The following is a 22,210-nucleotide window of genomic DNA, read 5'->3' on the forward strand; positions in this document are numbered from 1 at the left end:
CCCAGCTGCAGCAGCACACGGTCAAGGAGAAAAACACGCGCGCTTTATCTCTCTCTTTCATTCGTCCGGCCGGCCGAAATATAATCAGGGCCTGCGCAGCCGTAAACGAGCTGCTCGTTATCTCAGATAATCAAGCTTGACTATATTTTCACTGGGCTTTCGCGAGTGCACAGCCCGGCAATAGCTTATGTATACATGATATAAATATAGATAGCAGCTCTCGAGCAGAGCAGCTTTGTGCACTCAACAAACAGGTTGACATTGGGCAAAAATATTTTATAGGCCAGCTGATGAAAAAGCCTGGGCATCTGCGCGAAGCTGCGAGATCGTAAAAAGCTTCCTCACGCTGCTACGGATGTCTAAGGCGCTAATCCGGATGAGCTTTTCACCAGCTGCAGCAACGGCATCAACGTCATCGACAGGCCGTTAAAAAGTCTCCAGCTCTCAGAGCTAGAAATCTCCTCGCAAGAAAGTAGCAGAGGAAGAAGAAGGAGAAGAAGCGGCGAGCGGGCCAGCGGCTGAGGCTCTCTCACGGAAGCGCACGACTCGTCATGGTGTCGAAAAGGATTAAATACGCGCGGGCGCATCTAACGCGCAGACGGCACATAGTAATCTTGGCAACGCCGCTATGGAGGCGAACACCACATGCCATCGATTTCAACAGTCTGGTAAGCCATGCGTTATAATGCAGCATTTCTCTCTCTCTCTCTCTTTCTCTGTCTTTCTCTTTTCCTCGCGCAGGCCAGATAGAAAGATGAGAGCTTGTTCCTTTTTTCTTACATCTTTCACTCTCTCGCTCGCTCGCGCTTTTTTCCTTCGCCTATACCTTCGCGCGCGCGTGCTATATCCCTCCTACCCTCCTATTCCCCCAAAGAGCTGCTCTGGTATTAGGGATTTACGAAGGAGGAGATTCTTTTGTGCTCGGCTACTCCACTGGATCTAATGATTGCGTTCGATGAGCGAGCGAGTCAAGAAAGTGTGCTGCTGCTGCTAGCTCTCGCACTACGTTCCTCCTCCTCTCTCGACTCCTTGATTTTTATGGCTTGCTCTCAATAGCTGTATGCGTAAAATTTTTTTTCTTTCTCTCTCTCTTTTTTTTATCCATCATCATCTTCCCTCTTGCGCGCTCACCCTCTCAACGTGAAATGAAGTGAGTGCAAGGCAAGTGTATCTCTATATTGGATGAAATGCGTCCGGTTGAAAAAAATGCGATGTTCAACGAGCGTTGATGATTTCACTCTCAGACTTGAAGTATATGAACGGAACATATAGAAAAAGAATATAGTGGTAGACTTGTGCAGCTGCTATGTACGACGCTCGTGGCTTCGCGACTGATCGAGTGAGCGCATTCAGTCAGAATAACAATGTGCGCATGTATAATCGGAAGTCGCTCGAGCGCGCTAAAAATCTTTTATTTCTCATTTTTGTATATATTTTGCACAGCCAGCGCGAAATCATCATTTTCAGCTGTATATTCGGTGAACGCGTAATTAGCTTATAATCAGTTTGGGAATGTATCGCGAGGTGACACCATAGGTCATGCGTGGGGCGCGCGAGCCAAAGCCCATTTTTGAATAATACAAACTTGCAGAGGGTAATCTCCCGCGCGCTGGTGCATAGTTATGAGCACCGATGCGAGTTTCGCGTGCGCGCGCGCTCCGATCGAATAAAAAATAATGTATATAGTGTCGAACGAGCTGCAGGCAGTAAGTATATAAGGCTGGTGCGGAATTATCTTAGAGCTGAGAATGCGTAACCTACTTTTGCCCCGTAAGGTGCGCGCGCGAGAGTAGTGCTGCTGAGAGCTTCTTGAGGAGCTCCCGCGCGCGCGCATAAGTGTATGAGAGCAAAAAGAGAAGAGAGTGAGAGAAAGAGAGAAAGAGGAAGTAAAAAGGAAAAATTACTCGTGGATGCAAAAAATCGAATATTCATGTACATGTATAAAATTTTATTACTCTTTCAAGCCTCACTGCAGCCTTGTAAAATGCAACGATATTAAGATTTATTTTTTAATTTCAAAATAAAAAGCGCAAAGAAAAAGAGAGAGCGTAGTGAGCGTTTGTAGCCTGTGTTTCTTCTGTGTCGGTAATTACGCTTCCACGCGTTTCTCCAGACCGAGAACAAATTATTTTTCCGCTAAAGTCGCGCGAATCCGTGTGCGTCATTGACTCGCGCGCAAGCTCGAAGAGAAGGAACTGACAGCAGTATATCGTAAAATACTAAAAAAAAACAGAAAAAGAATAGAAATAAAAAGAAAGAAAGAACAAAAAAAATGTCTCCTCAAGAAAAACAACGCAGCTGGAAAAACAGGAGCTAAAAGAAATAAAAGTAAAAACGAGCTAGAGGTTCCGGTGCACTACTACGTATACGTATGTATGCTGGTATATAGGGGGGTTGGTGGGTAATAGCAGTAATAGCATATATATGTTATACGTCGGGTAAAATTCGCATGAAACCCGGCGTAAAACTCAATCGCATAGGATAATTGCAGTTGATGCCTTGGTTACGTACAAAATTTTCGTCTCTCTCTCTCTCTCTCTCTCTCGTGCTCGCACAAAAGACCAGCATTTGCTTGCTCGACTTGCTATATGCAAATTATCTTTCTCTTTCTCGCTTTCTCTCCTTCTCTCTCTTACTCTAGCACATACCATTGCAGGGTATAGAATCGAACGACGAGCGACGAACGTCGCCGCTGTCGGGACGATACGACTCTTTTTCCCTTTATTTCCTCTCTCTCTTTCTCTCGCTCGCACACATGCGGACAGTGCCAAGGGGGATTGATTACGCACTCCGCAGTCGAACGAAGAAATGTACTTAGACACGCATGTGCTACTGCAAGTCGTCGCCGTCGAACTTCGGAGAAAAAAACGAGCAATCGTCAGCAAATTGTTTTTTGCGGATATAACGCGCCGTCTAAGCAATAAGGTCGATTTTCTGCTGTATTTTTTCTCTCGTACTTGTGCAATCAACAAAGTGTACGTCCGACGACGAGGGAAAAATAGAGGATTCATGGCACACACTGAAACAGCACTAGGCTGCTGCTTTTTCGCTTATCTTCCTCCTCTGTCGAATTCCAGCGCGCACTCGTCTTTCTCTCTGTCGTATATTATCAAGAGATGCGGGACGACAACGATGACCTCGATGATAGTTATCCAATACATCTGTCGATACATTTGCTTCGATAATTTAATACGTGTTATAGTCCTGTCGAAAGCTCATGTCGCACCTTCCTCGCCTCGCCGGATCATAATAATGGACTGGTGGCACACAGCGGCAAGTGGATCGCCCTTGTATGTTGCCGCCGCCACTATAGACGATCCCTTAACTCTGGGCACGCGTTATCGATTTAGCGACACTGCTGCGCGCTATTAATTACCGTCATATGCGATTTCTCGTTTTCGTTTGATCGACGCGTAACGGACGTTTTCGTGTTTTCATCCCCCGCCTTTCTCTACTCGGATCTTTTCATCTCTCAAAGGTCGTTCATAAATTTTTCCCTCTTTCCTGCTGCAGCTGTGTATACGAGCCGCTCGTGGGACTGGGTGTTGTTACGTTTATGTTTTCGAGCCACGAGAAACAAATGTACAATATAACGTAGCTACTCTCTTTTTTGTCGAGATATTAATTTAAGATAATGGCGTGCACTGGTAGTGATATTTTTCACAAACTTGTGGCAGGTAATCAAATGGTCTAGCTTTTGATTGCGTTTTTTCAGAGGAAGAAAGCTCTCGGTGTTTGTTACTTTTCCTCTTTCCCACCACATTTTTTTTCTTTTTTATTCCTTCTCGTTGAATTTCATGAATATAGGAGAGAAATGAACAATGGAGAGAAAGAGAAATCAATGCGCTGGTGCCGCGGCACTGGTCTGGGTTTTGTTGCAAAAATAAACTTCTCGATCCCCCGTGCCGTCGACGCGCGTGGCACGAATGTATACATTTTTGCTGCGCGCGTACTGGCGTTCGAGCTCGCCACCACCGTCGCTCTGAAACGAATGCAATATCTATGATGGATATTAAGATTGAGATTATGCCGCTGCTGTAAAATATACAACACACTCACAAACACACCAAAACACACAAACGAACGAAACAACTGCGAAACTTTGACGATTTTTCATTAGTGGTGCATACATTATACGTGTGCAGTAACTCCGCGGGCTCGGGCAATGAGCGTGATAGTGATTCTGAATTTATTCACTCAATCTCCGATATAATACACACGTTGGCGTGGCTAAACGTGCCATTAGGCGCGCTCGTTGCGTGTGAGCGAGCTCGTGTGCGGTGCGCACAAAGGCACGTATATAGTACGACATATCCGCGCCGCGTACATACATACATGTACATACAGCTGTGTGCAGCACCGCGCGGAGGAGGAGAGCGCACCAAGGCGGCAAGTTTGCTGCAACGCGCCACGCGAGAACAACTGCGATTAAATTTTGCAAAAGTAATTGTCGTTAGAGTCTAGAGATAGCTTTTGTTGACTTGTTTGAGAATTGTTGTTAGGAAAGTAAACGCATAATGAGAAACGTTATAGGTGCCTCGAATCCTTTTTTTTTTGTTTAAACTTCTTGTCGTCGAGGCATAATCATTTTCGCGGTTGTTTAACTTGAGTATTAAAATCATCTCGTACATACATATGCGAGGGCGGCCCTTTGTACCTTTAATTTCTGGATAAATATATATTTTAATTAAGTAATTAAACATTCAAACTGTGTCAGTGTCATTTGCCACGTAGGGTCTGCACACTTAGCCACTGCCGCCACCACCACCTACACACATGTACAGTGTATACGCAGCAGCAGCACACATGCGGCCGAGCGGCGGGGGGCCGAGAGTTGTCGTTGTCGAATTTCAACAAATATTTGGATTTCAAACTATCCCGTCGAGTTTGTTAGGCAAAGTAAAGCACCACGCCCGGGATGATTATACGTAACATATAACACACGTGCTATGACTATATGCATACAACTCAATTCGTCCCTTGAGATGTGGATCTCTAGATTTGAAATTCATTTTACAGCCCCGGCCATTCCAAGTACCACGTGCCGCTCTGCGCGCCCGAGCCACCAAACGCATCAAGATGATGGCCCAGCCGAAATATTCCCGACCCAAGTACGACCAGAATCTTTCGTAAGTTATGCCATTATTATACCTATGCGCACTCGACGGCAATCGTTATACACACGGCACACGATAAATTCCTGACGTGAAGATCATCTCTGTGCGCGCACGTGTGCAGTGCGCCTTCGTGTATAACCGCTGCCGCTGCTACTGCTATATTTTTGTTCGGAAAATTGAAAATATCAAAAAGAAAAAAAAGAAGAAGGAGAGGGAAGAAGAGAGAGATGGAAATTATTATCTTTTTTCATAAATTGCAATATTATACCTGGGAGATCCATATTTCGTAAATAAATTTGAGCTTTATATATTACTACGATATTTTATGTACTTCCGCGTCGCTTGGCCATTTCAATATGTCATTATTACGTCTGTATCAACGTAAACATCCGTAAAAAAGCATAACTCAGTATTTACCGCGAAAAGTATGTATATAGTTTATACGGTCGCGCGTACACGTTTATATGTATAAGGTGTGTGCGTGTGTTCGTGTGGAGAGAGGAAAAGAGCGAGAGTCGCAGCCGCGCACATGAAACATCGCCCGTGACGGGAAAATTGTGGATACATTATGGGAAAAGCTTTTTAATACTATTGCACTGCGCTGTAGCTTCGCAACAGAAATATTAGTTATATATTTGTATTTCTCTCTCTCTCTCTCTCTCTCTCTCTCTCGTTTCCCCGCACTCCGTCTTTCTTGGTTAGCCGAGCATATAAAGAAACATTTTTTCCTCGAGCCACTTGACGCGCGAGCAGAGCGCAGCCACTAGTCGTTTTCAGATGAATTTTCTCGACAATTTATGCGGCATATATACTTATTAAAAGTGCATTTAGAGTTTAGTTTCAACTCGCGCGTGAATAAAAGTGAGCAAAAAAAAAAAAAAGAAGTAATTTTCCTTTCGCACTTACATGGGGAGTAGTAGCTCTCTTTTACTCGCAGCTGTAGAGCTCATTTTCATAGACACAACTCAACGTTTATTTATTTTTTTCTCTGTTCTTTTGTGCTTACAGCAGGATGTCGCTACGAGCTCGCAGAGGGGACAGTATAACTATGAGCCCGGAGAGCACCAAACGCCTCTTTGATCTGTCCTTACCAAAAAAAAGGTTCGTATAAGTATACGTACACGAATGTGCGCCCGCGTCTGTATTGGTGTTGTTTCATCTTGCTATCTACTTTACGTATATATTTGTGTACTCTCTCTCTCTCTCTCTCTCTCTCTCTCTCTCACTCTCTCTCTCTGTAGCACCCAATCTTTGCATGTGTCGCGCCTTTGTCGCATGCAGTGCGCACTAGGAGCTACACGCTACTGCGGCTCAAGGCAATTTTTTTCTCTCTCGTTTTGCTCCGTAGCTTCGTGGTATATACGAATTTATCGAGTGCGTCCCATGAAATTGGAGTGTTTCGCGTGCTCGACTTTTCCTAGTTTACTCACTCTCTGTATACGTTTTATAGATGTGAGATTTTTTTTGCTTTCGTACGCCACTTGGCAGCTCTACTGATTAATAACACGAAAGGTGTCGAGTAAGTGGAGGGAAAAAATATTTGCTTCCATTTTTTTTCTAGCAGTAAGCCGCGTCACGTTGTTCATTCGAGGTCTTTGCATTGTTATTTTGGGGGACTCGTGCTCAAAATGAAGACAATCGGTCGATTGTACGCACCGGGCAAGTGCACGGTAGAATAGTAGCTCGATACATGAGAGTCTAGTTGAAGTTCATTGCATCAACGCATTGGAATTAATATTATATATAGTAAAGCAATGCGACAGCCTTAATGCTTTACGTTTCCTCTCCGCGTTATTCACCCACAAAACGTGGACTCACACACACCCAAACTCACGCACAGACGCACTGGTCGATTAGCTAATTAGTTTGACTTTCTCCATCTCTCTCTTGGCTCCCCATAACGCCGTACTCATGTATCCACAGTTTAAGTGCTATGAATTTCAATGCATGTGTGCGCTCCTACAACGTCGACGACGTCGACACTCTGCTTTGCGCACTCGAACGTTAATTGCGCTTAAATGTAACGATATATGAAAGTCAGCCAGGCAGCGGCGGGAGCCCAAGTGCACAAGCGGCTGAGAGATTAAACGTCGACAGAGAACTTATGTCACACAAAGCTCGGGGCGGGTGCATTACGCGCTCGTTTCGCGAATTGATGCATAATTGTTTCGTCCAATCTGGACACATTGACGACGCTTCACCCTCCGAAAACGAGAAGGGAGTTGCTGAGTACGAGAGAAGGAGAGAATCCCATAGTCATCGTCTCAACGACTTTGTCGTCGCCGCCACCGCCGCCGCTACCGCCGTCGTCGTCTTCGTCGAAGACACAAAGCCACGCTGGTAGCTTCTGAGTTATTTATTTTTCAAACAAGGCTCTAATTCTTTTGTATTTACCGTCGTAATCCAAATGAAACAATGTTTAAACACGGCCGAAGGGAGAGGGGGATTGAAAGAATTCTAGCGCGCCGGTGAGGGCGAGCGAAATCTTTTAATTTTCTTCAGATGTATATCTGTACATGGGAAGGAGGTAGTAGCACAGGAGACCTCCGCGTCGGTGCCACTAGAAGAGGGGGCGGATGAAACAATAGATTCCTTTGCTTTTTTCCAGTTAAACGATAAAATCAAATAAAAAAGGCGAAGTGAGAGAAAAGTGTAAGCGAAAAAGCAATACAAACCGAACTCATTAAGCGAGTGGAAACGGAGGAGAGCGAGAAAAAGAGAGAGACAGAGAGTAGCGTCGTAGCAGCGTGCTAGTTACACAGGATAAAACGGAGTCCAAGCAATTATTTCATTCGTACGACATCCCCCATACATTACAACGTTGTGCTGGTACATAATGATGTACGCAGGCATGCGTAACATTACAAGCAAATTCCTTGGTGACCCAAATTTTCGTCACGCTAAATGCAATTTCGACTGATGAATAAAACTCAATGGCGTTATTTCAACGAGGCGCGTGTTGCAAAACGATACCCGATACATGAAAAATGTTGCTCGTGTTGCATCAATGACATTAATGCGATAATTAATTATTCACGCGTGTCAGCGGTACGTCACGTTTGTTTGCCGACGTAATGTTGCAAATTTGTTTCGCACCTGATGTTGAATAACAGACACACACACACACACACACACACACACACACACACACACACACACTCTCACGGCATCGTGCGATACGTAAACATTCGTGTTCATCGGAGTAAAAAAAAATAATAGCAACCGATAAGAGAGCGTCAAGAATATTAAAAGCACGCGCGTTAACCCGTCTTTTGGTATTCCCAGCGCTTGCACACTACTCTGTATAGAGCACACGCAGTCTCTAGGAGCATCGTCATTACGAAAAGTCGAGACTCGTGCATGCGGGACGACGACGTCATCGTTGTCAACCAAAAATGACTTTTCACGTCTGCCGCAGCGGCAGCAGCAGCCCTTTCGCAAACAGCCGCACGAGAATTCCAATATCTCTTGTTCTTGTGCTGCCGTCGCTGCAACAGCGGTGTGCGTCTGTGTGAGGGCACACACGTGTATAAGAGGAGACACGGGGCGGGAGGGTAAAGCTTCATATAAATGCTTGCACAGTACATGCATTAGTGTCTCGCCTAAGCGCAAAAGTCGAGGAGGCGCGTAGCGAAAATACCGAATCGGCGTTTGATTGTTGACGCACATGCACAGACAAATTGCTTTCTCGACGCTCTTCTCTGTCTCGGCTCGGCTCAGATCTAGTGGCGTTGCCGCTTACTGCTGCTACCGCTGCCACTGCCACTGCTCCATGTCTCTCATCTTCGAGTCTTCGGTTTTGCCGCCGCACCAGACTTCGCACTCGTCTATCTTCGTGGTCGTGGTGTGCAGATATATGTAGTATATACTCTCGAGTACTGCGCGCACATGAGTATTCCCTTACACACAGATGCATCTTGCTGCGTTTAATTTGAGATACGACATTGCAATGCGCAAAATGCGCAGGGCTCCTCGACCCTTTTTATTTGCATATGCAGATGTCTCTCTTTCTCATCTTTGTTCTCACTTTCGCTCGATGTTTGATATTTTTTTCGCACAAAAAAAACGGTTATGAAAATGTTCATATAAGAGACTCGCGATTATTCGCAAGTGAACTACGTAAAATGGAAATGTCAGAAATTTTCTCAAAGCGAGCCAAAATAGATATCTTTCAACCGCCCAATGCAATATCAGTTTTGAAGTAATGTATACACGCGGTTTGGAAATTTTCGTGTGTGAAAAATGCCTATGTAAATAATATAGACCTCGAAAAAGGAAAGAAATAGAGAGAGAGCAAAGGAGGGAAAGAAAGAGAGAGAGATATACATTTTTTATATTCTATGAATTTTTCTTCTCAAAGTAGTCGTTTTCGCGCACGGGAAAATTCTTGTAAATTATGGAGCACCAAGCAAATCCCTCTGTAATCTGCCGTCTTTTTCCAGGCAAAAGCTGAGTTCAGGAAAAAAAAAGATACGCCACACGCAAAAAGAGCACCGCAAGAATATTCGCTGCTTTCCGTAAAAATCGAATTTTGAAAAATTTTAACAAAGTCTTCTATGTTAGTTACTTTTTGAATAATCAACTTGATTCAATGAAAAGTAATTTGAAATTATTTCACTAACCATATTCGAAGTTCAATAACGAAAGAATTGCGATGGATTCAGGTTTAGTGGATTAGGTCAACAATATAGTCAGACCATAAAAGTTATCTCCTGAGCCTTTGACTAATTACCGCGTACAAACGAATTGCCCCGAAGACACTTCGCGCATTCATCGAATCGTCGAACGTGCATCTTTTTCATCATTACTTGCGGCCTCGTTATCATTCGAGACTGCACACGCGAGGCATCTGCATCGCGTCTCGAGCACCATACGCACATACACATGCCTGAGAGTCAATGCACGACAACACGTCTCTTTCTCTCTCACTCACTCACTCTCTATCTTTCTCTTCATGGGCTTTCATTCGTTCCTTCACACACTCGTACACATACATAAATACGTATTAAACGTGACTTTACACGCGTGGAGACTCGCACGAGGCGAGGCAAGTAAGAAGTCAGGCCTCGAGAAGATATTATATGGGTCTATATATTTATCTCTGTGTTCCGGCGCTCAACGCTTTATACATTTTCACTGCTTTGCATAAGACAACGACTCAAGGGGCTTGAGATTGGCATAGAGTAGGCTGCCGCTGTGGCGGTGGCGGCGGCGGACGGGAGGGCGCTGGCAATACGATATAAAGACTGCGATACGCGATTTCAAAGCACTTAAGCTTTATTATATGCCCAGACTCTCTCGTGCTCTTTTCGCATAGCTTGAATGCTTTATAATACATACATGAGGTGTATACCCGCACGCACGCGCGCGAACTCATCTACCAACTTTGTATGTGCCAGTCTGATGTTTGCCAGGCATGGCTCGTCTCTTTCTTCTCTCTCCCTTACTCGCCCTCTCTATCTATCTGTATATAAGCGTACAAATACGTGCAAATATACACATGCCTACTACTGGAATGTTTCGCTTTGACTTTTGTGCCCTATATCAGCAGCAGCAGAAGCAGCGGTAGCAATAGCAGTAGCTACGGTGTAGAAGCTTTGTAAGGTACGCACCTCATCCTTCCACGAGGTAGTGGTATGGGTAAGGCATGCAACATAGAGAATGAATTTCTTTTTATATTCTCTGAATCGTGCAGCCGACGCCACCACCGCCGCCACTGCTGCTGCTGTTTTCCGGGATAGGCGTGCAGAGGAAATCGATCGAGCATCAAGAGAAAAAGAGAGAGAGAGAGAGAGGAAAGAGGTAAAAAAAAGCTCGATCAAGTGTAGTATATAAATAGTAACGTGCGCACGTGAGAGAGAGAGAGCCTATGTTTGTTTGTTCACCTCGTTCTGCCTCGGCCTCCTCGCCTCTCCTCTCATATGCTTCGATGTTAAATCTATGTACAGCAGTTGGTTTGTTTGTTTTTCACTGCAGGTGATTAATATCGAACAATCAATTATTTTTGCCCTGCACTGGCACACATGCACATACACCCACACACACACACACACACACACACACACACACACACACACACACTAGCAGAGCAGAGCAGTACAGCGTTCCACGCGATTTCCCATACTTTCCTCCCAGTTACACGTGTGTGTGTGTGTAAAGAGAGTTGAAAAATGGTTGTGCACATTTTTGAAATTGACCCCGCTTTGCGAGTTTTCGAAATTATACGCATATTTTATATCTTTCAAAAACTGTCGTACTCCTTTTTCTCTTTTAACTGGGGGTAGTAAAAATTCGATAGCATCGCGAGCATACGTGTTCCATCCGATACACGTTCATATTCGTGTGACGAGCAGCAACGAAATCGGAGCAAAAAAGAAATGAAACAGCGGCGGCGGGTACACGCGACGAAAGCAAAGCAAGCGAAAACAAACGTCTTGACGGATGTGATTCGACGCATAGAACGACGACGATGACGACGACGTTGCAAAGGCTTCGTGTCGCACCGTTGATGGCGCGAAACGAAGCGCAGACACGCGACTCGCGACAAGTGAAAAAATAATATACCTGCTGGCAGGCGTGGGCTAAAAAAAAGTCGTGCACAGCGGGCGCTATGGCTCCTCTCCGCCATATTTTATCACTGTTGTACGATTTTATACGCAATATACACACACGCTTTGTAGTTGCAAAAATACACACTCTCGTGGTGTCGCTCTCGAGTTTTCGATACTCCACATGCCATTGCACGCCACGAGCGCCTGTTTTCGTAAATATTTTAATATTTATCTTTAAACTCGAAGCCCTTCTGCGCGTATGGACATTACACTTGTTTGACGATCAGTTGCCTTTGATTTTATATAGCCTTCCAAGTGTATCGAATTTGCTGGAATGCACCACGCATAAAGAGAGATAGCGCGATATATCTCGTATTCGAACATGTGCGCACACTCGCATCCAAAATATTGAATATAAATATTTGCGAGAGAGCAGCTTGTTGCCTCGTTGATCCCCACAGAAATTCATCCAAAATTATCATTAAAAGAAAGAAAAAGTACGAAAGAGATTCACGTGCAAGCCAATTAAGCATTCAAAAGTTTGCCTCGGGACTGGGGGAGTAAAACAGCCTGTTCTACTTGATATTCAATCAGTGCAGAGTGTTAGACTTCCTCGGAGGCTGAATATATACGGCCGTCGTCCGTACTCTAATCTCCGCCACGTACGGCTAATTAATCAAAAACACGCTCAGAATAAAACGTTCTCGGCACACGAGTTTCACTTCTCTCCCTCTCTCTCTCTCTATCCTTTCTCATGAGCGATCGAAGCGGCATGCTCGGCGCATTATCTAAATATGTCGCCTGGTTAATGCCTTTTCGAATAACTTGGCTGTGAGAGAGAGATTTCATGCTATATACTGTGCCGTTTAACGAAACATGTGTTCTTATTTATTTGCAGCGCCTTGATGCACGCCCGTTTGTATCTCGTATCGCTGGGCAATAAAGCTGGACTGGCCAACGTCAGCGCTCAGCTGAGAGGCATACGCAAGTCGAGGTATCAAAAGTATCGCATGATCTGCAACTCATTGCATCAACGAGCGGTCGAAAGGGAGTAAGTATCATCCACCTATACGCATTATATGTATGTTAATACTCACCTATATCTAATGAGCCTCCAATCGTTTCTCTTTCTCTCTACGTGAATCAAGCATGGAGCATTTTCAGCATAATGCGAGTTTAATGCGTCCTGTCGTGTCTAGATATACCTTTTGGGATTTCTCTCAAAACTATGATATTGAGAAGTCTTTTTTATTCTCTCTCAGACTCTCTTTTGCTATTTGTAGTCAGACAATTTTCTATTCGAGAGCAAAAGACAGAGAGGCAATCATACCGCGATTCGCGTTACTTGCTTGCCTTTCTATTTCGCTATATACTCTACTACTACTCTCTCTCACTTTATCGTAGGTATACGCGACGTAAACTGATTACGAATGCAGGAGTTGGGAAAAAAAAACATTTTCTTTTACACACGAGGAAATAAAGCAGTGAACAATCAAACGTATACCGACATCATCTTAGCTCAAAGCGAAATGCGCGAGAGCCTCGATTATATCGGCTCTCTCTCTCTCTTCTCTGCTATACGTATAGCATTATATGTATATATCTTTTTGATTTTCACTAGAGACCCAGTCTTTTATCTTCGGAGATGGAAGCTGCGTTTATATACAGCGAGAGCTCTGTAGTAGCAAGTAAAACGTTGTTGTCGGGAGAAAAAGAGAAAAAAAAGGGGAAAAAATTTGTAACGATCCAATACTATAATGCATCCTTTCTTTGAAGCTCTCGGAGCCTTTGAATTTGACTTTCACCGTATATACAGAGTCGTGGGACGGTCGTACACACACATACACACAGATATAGACGCAGACACATTCATGCGCAATTCTTTTCACACTTGGGCTTTGTTGCCCTCTATTTTCTCCAATTTCTTCATTCTTGAGAGTACTCGGCTGTATCCGCGCGCGTGTGTGTGTCTGCGTGTTATTTTTTTTTTCTACTGCTGCTTCTCTCTCCCCCTTTTTTGTCGCTTTTTACATCGATACATTTTTATTTTTTAGTCCTGCACCTCACTTTCAGTTACCCACAGCTATTTCATTGGAGTGTATTTACACACACACTCGGCTCTGCTTTAATCCTCTCACTTACCGACCGACTCGCTATCACTGCTAATCTTTCCTTCTTTTGCCCACTGCTGCTGCATTTCCACCAATTTGTCTCCCTCCGCACTCTGTCGTCCTTCTACCCGTTTTCAATGCGCTTCGTTTCCTCTTCTCTGTCGACTCTCTACTGCTGTTACTATCACTACTACTACTAGTGCTTTATTGTATCTATTTCGCTCTCCTAGCATTCTCATTTTTCGCAGGAATTCTAAAGTACAGCGCGGGGCTGTCATTGTTGCTCTTCTTCGAGTTGGCTTATTGATTTTCCTCCATTGGTGAATGGACGATTGAATGCACTATGCGCTGCGTGCACTACACACGAGAAAAAGACTCTCTGTCTACGTACTTTCTGATTTTCTGTTTACTCTTTATATTTTCTCATTTTTCCCCCTCTCGGTCCTCTCTAATACACCTATCCTCGGCTTCTTTTTCGCTTCGACCTTTTTCCCCCTGTGTTTTTTGCCATTTTTGCTTTTCTTACCTCACAATTCATTCTACGTCGCATTGCATCTCGCTTCAGTAGTTTTTTTCTTCTTGTTTTATTGTTATGTTCGACCATCGCGTACACGTCTCCGCGCGCGCGTGGGCACTCGCCTTCACTGCGCCTTCTCTCTTATTCTCTGTCTTTTACTTTGCTACTACTGCGCTGTGCTGCTAACCTCCGTATAAAAGTCGGAAATAATTCATGGCTCTTTTCCGCTCGATAGATTTTTTTTAACGGTTCGTCGTCGTTGACATCCTAGTGCGTTAGACTCTTCAAATGTGGGTGCAGGACGTTGCCCTACTATAAGCTACATATAGCTCTTGCGTCGAGCTCTTGACTTTTATGAAATTTCGGAACCAACTCAACGAAAAATCGATATTGATTTTAGTTGGTTTTGAAAAGAATAGGTCAGCCAATGGTATGTAACGTTGGAAACTTTCTCACACCTTTAAAATCAAAGATAATAGAGTATTGTTGTTTATTTTTTTTTTTTTGTCGATACAATCTTAATTTGCATGGCAGACGACGATTTTCAGGTGCTCGGAAAAAGCCTACAAAGTTCCGAAAAAACAAATTGCTAAACAAATTTCTCGAGTCTTGTATGCATAAACTTGCTCATCTGAAATGACCACATCCGCGCATGGGAAGTTTTCTTTCGGGTTCTCTTGTTTGGCAATAAACATGTAGTTTGGCTTCTTTATCAGTGACCTGGAAACGTTGAATTTTGTTGAACTCAGCATGTTTAACTTCGGTCTCGGCTCACATATGCACAGATGTACTCATACACATACACAATCACATACATGAGAGTAGATGCGAGCGTCCTTTTGAATAAGTAATAACTTAGCCTCATCTCATTTTAGATATTAATTATTCAACTTATTTTAAAATGACTCCCAAATACACGAGGGCGTGTGTGCTCAGTGTACTTGTAAACGTGTATACAAGCTTTGTGCTATTAACCGGTTAAATGAGGCACGATAATACAAATTTTGTGATCATCGCTTTAAAAGCACGAGGGAAAGAGAGGGAGTGAGTGATAAGTGCATATAGGTCAGTGTATATCTATGTAATGCGCGCGGGTGAACTTATAAAGCTTCTATCGATATATTTTTGTATCAGTCAACCAATATTGAAGTATCTATCGGCAGCAGTTCACGAATGCCTCAAGCAATTCGTTTTAGGACCTTGTCAAAATAATATCCAGCTTCTTGCTGCGATGCGAAATAACATCTCTTTTCCTCTCACTCACTCACTCACCCACTTTATGCCTCAGCTTCGCGTACACATGCACGCACACACATACAGAAACGCGCGTAACAAAGTACATGGTATACATACAGTTTGAAAAATACGAGTGCATCATTTTTCCCATATTTACCGAAAATCATTGCGAAATGGGGAAGGATCTCGTAGCTCTTAGAAAGAGCTATATAGAGGCTGCAGCTGCAGTGCGCCCAAGCGAGTCCTCGCACACGAAGACGACTTCTGAGCACTTACGCGTGAGGCGCTGAGCGTTGATGCGTTTTGCTCTCTCTCTCTCTCTCTCTCTCTTCCTTGCTGCAGCCGCCGTTTTTTGACACATTGACAGCGCATCGTTTCTCCCCACCCGTGCGCAAATAATCCTCGCAAGATTTTTATTAAATCCGTTGCCGAGCTCTTATCCACCAATCCCGAGGTGTTAGAATGATTCGACTTAGCAGTTGGCGGGTGTGAAATAATTCATCTTCGGTCGGAGAGCAAAAGAGAGAAAAAGAAAAAGGACGGCAAAAGTCAGTTAGTAAGGCGCTTAAATGGTCAAAAATATTTCATGCTGCACTCTGCATGAGTCGCAGATAGAGAGTGTAGGGAAAGAGAGACCAACGAGAGAGCGAGAAAGAGAGAGAGAGAGAGCGAGAAAAAGTGGGATAGAAAGAGGAAAAGTTTTTCTCCTCTGGTGATGGATCTTCCAGAAGTGCTTGCAATGTGTCGCTGTACATGCAGTAGAGCTCGTCGTCTGCGGACTCGAGCGTACTTTTCGCCAGAAACGAACTTTTAAGCAGAAAACCTCGAAGGAAGTACGCGCGAAAGCTGTACACATACATCAAACGCACTTACACACGGGCTACACGCACACACATGGCTATGATGTGGTCACACAAAAAGCTTGCTCTATCCAATTCAAGATGAAAAAGTCCACGGAGCCAAGCTTATCCGTTTTCTCCCGCGTTTTTTTTTCCTCATTCTATATACCTTGCACTCTTGCAACTTATATGAACGTGTGTGTATGTAGGTGTTGTTATAGGCACTTTTTGTTTCTCTGGCGCGGGGAGAGATCGACCCTCGCGCCAATGGCCGTGCAAACGGCCAACAATAAACAAGCATAGTGACACATATTATACATGTAAATTATACTATTTTACATCATGATTAAATTGGAAATTTGCATGATCCAGGGAATGTAAAAGCCGCAGCGCGCGTATACACATAAGCGGGTGGAATATCCGCAAAGTTGTGCGTGTACACGCGGTCGCTCAAGTTATTGCATTATATATCCCTGCCTGTGCGCTCGCTCGCGTGTGTCTATACATGTATTTGTGTGTGTGCGGTTGTATCTGGCGCTTTCGTAGCGCGCCGTACACTCCAGCCGTTCATCCCGCATTATACCTCTACCCCCCTCCCTCCTCTCTCTCTATATCTGGGTGTTGCCTAGGCCGTTATAAATTTCTAAATCATATCTATACAGAGCCGGATAATATTCTCCAGCTTCCCGGGTCCCGTTTCGAAATGAACTGCTTATAATAGGATCAGGTGATACCTTGTTGATCGTTTTAATCTCTAGTCGAATGCATGCGGGAAGCTATAAGCGTGACGATTTTTGAAATTGCAGTTAATGTGTTTACATTTCGAACTCACGTTTATAACGTTCGAACCAAAAATAAAGAGCGACTCAACGTTTATTTTTTTTTGTCAAAACAGAAGGAAGATCATGAGAAAGATGCGAAGATACCTTGCCAGTACCGGCGACTGGGAGAGACACAAGAAAGCTCTGGAGAGGCTGGCGCAGCCTAAAAAGCTACCCAGGCGACCTCGATCCAAACCCGTGAGTACATTATCATCGTCAAGTCAGAATTCAAGACATTCGCTCACTTATATTACACGTGCGCATCACACTTCGTCTCATACTCGTTAATGTTTATCGCTCGAAATTATTCTTGCCATTTCTCGTTCATTCTAATTGCTTTTGCTGCTCTCTTATTAAACGCGAATACTCGTCTGCTTGGCTGCTGCATCGCAATTCCGTCGCGCACGTGCAAGCTCGGATTATATATTCTATTCTTTTCTAATTGATTCTCACCTGTGTGTGTTTTTCCGTTGTTAAATCTGTCTCGAGCTTGCCCGTTATGTGTCTAATGAGTTTCTCAGCCCTGTATGACGCACGACTCGCTCTACCGAATTAAACAGTACTTAGGCCCTTGTTTCCACTGAGCTGCGCTGTGAGCCGCTCGACAAATTTGCAGCATCAGCAGCAGCTTCGAATTCTTCGTTATGAATAATTTTATTTCATTTTCGTATTTGAAATTTCAACGTAAAATATAAAAAAGTTGCGCGAATCAAATATACAAAAGACTTCCCCAAGTTTTATTATATGTCTGACAATATCTTGACTTTTCTACTTGATGCATTTTTAGTGGAAATCGTCTTTGTACAAATATTGAAATCTATGCTTCCATCTTTTACTGCAATTTTATACTATCTTTTGCCCTCTTATTTGTTAACTTATTTTGGATTTTCCTCGTAATATCGTCCTCTTTCATTCGAGTGCGCGACGAATTAAACGCTCACCAAACACACAATCTGACAAATAATATTAAGCTCTTAATGCCAATATGATGTTCATACACTTACGAACATTTTAGCTGGCGTCGAAAAAAAAGCCGAAGCCCAATATGGTTCGATTGCAATTTCTGGCTAAGCCAGCACGCAAACAAAAGCCCGACGGCAGAGATCCATTTGCAGTGCAACCGTCGGCCCTTGTCTACAAGATAACGGAACGTATGCTGAAGCTCGCAGATCGGGAAAATGTTCGACCAGAGCCGGAGTATCTAGTGCCGGGCGCCGTGAATCCGAACGCTCTCAAGGCCGAACGTAATATCGCCTTTCATTATTTTCTCGCATGAGCAAAGGGTCATTCATTGTTTTTACGCTATTATTTTTACGTATTTTTAATATCAAAGACTCAATATTTTTATTTTTTTTAACGATACACTTTTACCGTACACAAGCACACGAGCAAGCACGTAATAATTTCATTTGAATGAAATATCAAATCATGACACATATTTATTTTTTTCCACGCTTATATACGCATGAATATTATTCTTTGCTCGAGTTTCTTTATCGTCCCATAAAGTTTTAAATATTCGAAAGCGCCATTTCAAGATTTCGAACTTTGATACGCATAGGAATAAAAGTATTAGATCGTAAAAAAAACTGAGTGAAATTTTTACAATTTTTTCATCTCGCGGCACACAGCAGCAAGAGTAGCATCATGTCTGCTGGAATACTGACGGGTTGAAGAAAAAAAAATATTTAATCGAAGCAGGGTACTTTTGTCTGTTTCATAATTTTCATTGCATCTCGCGAAGTACTCTTGTAAAAATTGTACATAAAAATGTACTTTCCGAGCTCAACATCGTCTACCAGCTCGTCTTTGATTTGTCTCTAGTTCAAAGAAGAATCCTTGCTGTTCCATTAGTTGCAACAAGAACATACGTTCGTACACTCACACTCACGCGTACACATCCATACACACATGTACAAACGTAAAATCCCGCATGATCTTCTCAACTCGGCGAAAAAGCTCAGAGTGCGCGTGTGCGTTTGTACTCGCCCACTCAACTTGGTATATTTTCTCTAAACGTATACAACCACTCGTAGAGTATACCATGTGTGTATGTGTATATGTGCATATGTTACAGCAACGACTCGCACGCTGCAACTAGCCAAACCTGCGGAGCGGCCACCGGGTCGTGAGACCGACCTCAAAGAGGATGCCTTCAGCGTACCGAAGAGCGCTCTCAAAGCCAGATGCACGCCGCGCCTCAAGAAACTCGCCAAACCGAAAACTCGATATCGCCCGGCTAAAGGCAAATAAAATCGACGCAATTTTTTTTTTGGCTTCTATTTTCCTCTTCTTTTTTCCTTCGGCTCTCCCTTTTCCCGTCACCCGCGTACATTACCGCGTATCACGTTTTACAAGCCGAGCCATTTTCAATTTCGATTTCTCGCGATTGACCAATATTACAACGATTAAAATTCATTTACACCGTTAAAAAATTATCTGTGTAATTAAAAATTTTTTTTCATTCATATAATTTTAACGGTGTAAAGCGTGTCCACGTTTATGCAAAGCAATGTTTGGTTTATTTGACGCCCGAGTGTTTGTCCCACTGGATAAATCGTTTGTTTGAAGTTTGTCTTTGTAAGAGAGAAAATAAAGGTGAAAGTAATCCATTGTACTCGTTGTTATTGTTCTTTTGGTGCTGTCTTTGTGTAATTTACATTGTTATAAAAGAACACGATACATATTTTTCTGTAAATTGATTTTCATATTTAAGTTATCACCAAAGTGTGGCCTGCTCGGAGTCCGGTGTAGCCCGAGGCAATGTCATAAAATTCGTGCCTTGAATGTTCAAATCGCAGTACATCATTATTACGAGGCTGGGGGATATTGCGCCGCTCTCGTTCGAAACTTTGTATCGTGCCCCTCTGCTGGCAAGCCCAATCCTTCCCCCCCTTCCTCCCACACACCAATCATGATATGACTTAGACCGCGGTGTATTATTGAAATAGCAAACGCATAATTAATGGCTCAAAAATTTTACGTGCTTTACCATAACGCAACGCAAGCATACTGGGTTCTTTAATTAAAAAACTTTTTTAATTAGTACTTCCTGATACATTTTAACGTTTATTGCTTTTTGAGTTTGTCATGTTAAATATCTATGCCCCCAATGTGCTTGCGAGTTTCCATATGCGTCAATTAAATTATCGATGCATTAATGGCGGATTATCGGGAAATCGCAAAGATTAAAAACGCGATGATAAAAAATGATAAAAAGCATTTTCCGAAAAATTCAAGTTCAAAAGAACCACATTTTTTCAGTGGTAACTGGTCGATGACGCAGCTTCACGTATGTGTCTATAGCCATAAGCTCGAGTGAAAATGAATCACGTAATCTGCTTGAAGGACTCAAAAGGATGCAGCATTTTGTACAATCAGTTCAATAATAAAAAAAAGATAAGTGGAAATACTGTGGAGGAAAGGCTCAATATTCATTATAGCATAATGACCAATGATTTAAACATACCTTTGCCTGTAAATCTACAAGTGACAAAGTCAAGATAATCCTATAAGTCAAACCATTGTCAAAAAAATTTAATTATAAAAATCGTATGAAATTGAGTGATTTTAATCAATATATCATTACAATTAAATTACTAAAACACAATATGCCATTGAATTGAAATTGATTTTATTGGCGTTCAGAAATGTACATAACCACGTTGACTTACCGATTAATAGGGGTATTGCTAGCAAAATCTGTAGTTTCAATATAGAATAGTACTTTTTCATAATATTTTATCAATAATGATGTCATGTCACGCAACACGAATCTAGCTTCCAGATCTCTTTAATTATGTTCATAAAGTCCCGCAAACTTGTGCGCGCATTTCTCATAAGTTTATCTATAGAGAACCGAGTGTATCGAATCGATTTTGGAACAAACTACTCACAGGTACATCGTAAATATAACGTCCGAAAAAAAAGTTTCACATCAGAAAATTACCGAATAAACGGTAGCGAAAAAAGGAGTGGTTTTTATTAACAATAAAAAAAGATAAAAAGATTTAAAATAAAGAGTAAAACAAATACTAGCATTTATAAATTGAATAAAAAAAAAAGAAAGTAACAGAAATATAGGAACATGTAAGCAAAGTTGTGCCTCGTAGGTACACTACGAGGGCGGGGGCACTGAAGGTTTTTTCTCCCTGCAAGCTGCACGTAGTATACAAAACCGATCGAAAATTAATATTTATCGAATTGTTTGCCGAAATAAAAAAGTTCGTTATGTACCGCTCAGCGGCAAATATATATGGAACGTATCTGGCGCTTATAGGGCACGCGTAGCCTATATATGGCAATACCTATATACATACAGACTCTTGGTTCTGTCTTTCTCTCTCGATCGTTCTATCGTGTATGGTCGGGAAGCGCAACGAACTTTAAAAAACGATTGAACAGGCAATATATCGAAAAAGCGCTTAAAAACTTTTATTAGTATTCTCTGCGTCATCCGAACAACACACGATCGCCTCGGAAGCACGTACACACACACACGCACACAGCGTTCGACTTTCTATGCAACGTGTATATAATCTCTTGGTAATATACTCTGCGATATTATAAATATAATACGCTGATCATCGGTATTTGGTTGGGGGGTGTGCGCGCTCAACTTTGAAGAGAAGATTTTAATGTACATCTTGCACTTGGATGTAAACTGCTGTTGTGTGTCTTTACACGTTACGTGTGTATAGATTCACGCTTTGGCCGCCAGCGTAAACAGCCCGTTAATTTTCCACTCTCGCTCGTTCTTTTTCCAGCCGCGTCGATTCAAGTGTAAGTGCAGCTACATGCTATACTGCACTGCACACACAGTATATAGCCGAAGCTCGAATGGATGGCTAACAAAAAAGCTTTTTACGCAATCGATTAGTACATTGCATCGAGTGTCGGCAACAGATAGAATCTATAACTATACCAACTCTTCGAACGGGGACCCTGTGCGAGTTCAACAAAAGCCAGCATATAACAAACTTATCGAAAGAACGAATACAAAGAAGGGACCGAAGATG

The 22,210-nt window shown here is 42.8% G+C and overlaps 1 protein-coding gene across 1 annotated transcript; it reads left to right on the top strand.

Moving 5' to 3' along the window:
* Nucleotides 1-551: 551 nt before the first annotated feature.
* On the top strand, nt 552-19,445 carry LOC106656016. The gene is made up of 7 exons (XM_014376625.1): nt 552-668; nt 5,020-5,129; nt 6,126-6,218; nt 12,567-12,719; nt 17,267-17,390; nt 18,208-18,436; nt 19,270-19,445. The coding sequence occupies exons 1-7, from the start codon at nt 552-554 to the stop codon at nt 19,443-19,445; spliced, it is 1,002 nt and encodes a 333-aa protein (XP_014232111.1).
* Nucleotides 19,446-22,210: the final 2,765 nt, after the last annotated feature.

The sequence above is a fragment of the Trichogramma pretiosum genome, unplaced genomic scaffold, assembly GCF_000599845.2.
Source record: "Trichogramma pretiosum strain Unisexual culture from Peru unplaced genomic scaffold, Tpre_2.0 scaffold4, whole genome shotgun sequence".
Taxonomy (NCBI): Eukaryota; Metazoa; Arthropoda; class Insecta; order Hymenoptera; family Trichogrammatidae; genus Trichogramma; species Trichogramma pretiosum.

Excerpts from the sequence above, each read along its gene's own strand:
- LOC106656016 (XM_014376625.1), top strand. The coding sequence starts at position 552 with ATGGTGTCGAAAAGGATTAAATACGCGCGGGCGCATCTAACGCGCAGA. Across the intron at positions 669-5,019 it reads CCATCGATTTCAACAGTCTG|CCCCGGCCATTCCAAGTACC; the intron begins GTAAGCCATGCG and ends TTCATTTTACAG. Across the intron at positions 18,437-19,269 it reads GAACGCTCTCAAGGCCGAAC|CAACGACTCGCACGCTGCAA; the intron begins GTAATATCGCCT and ends CATATGTTACAG.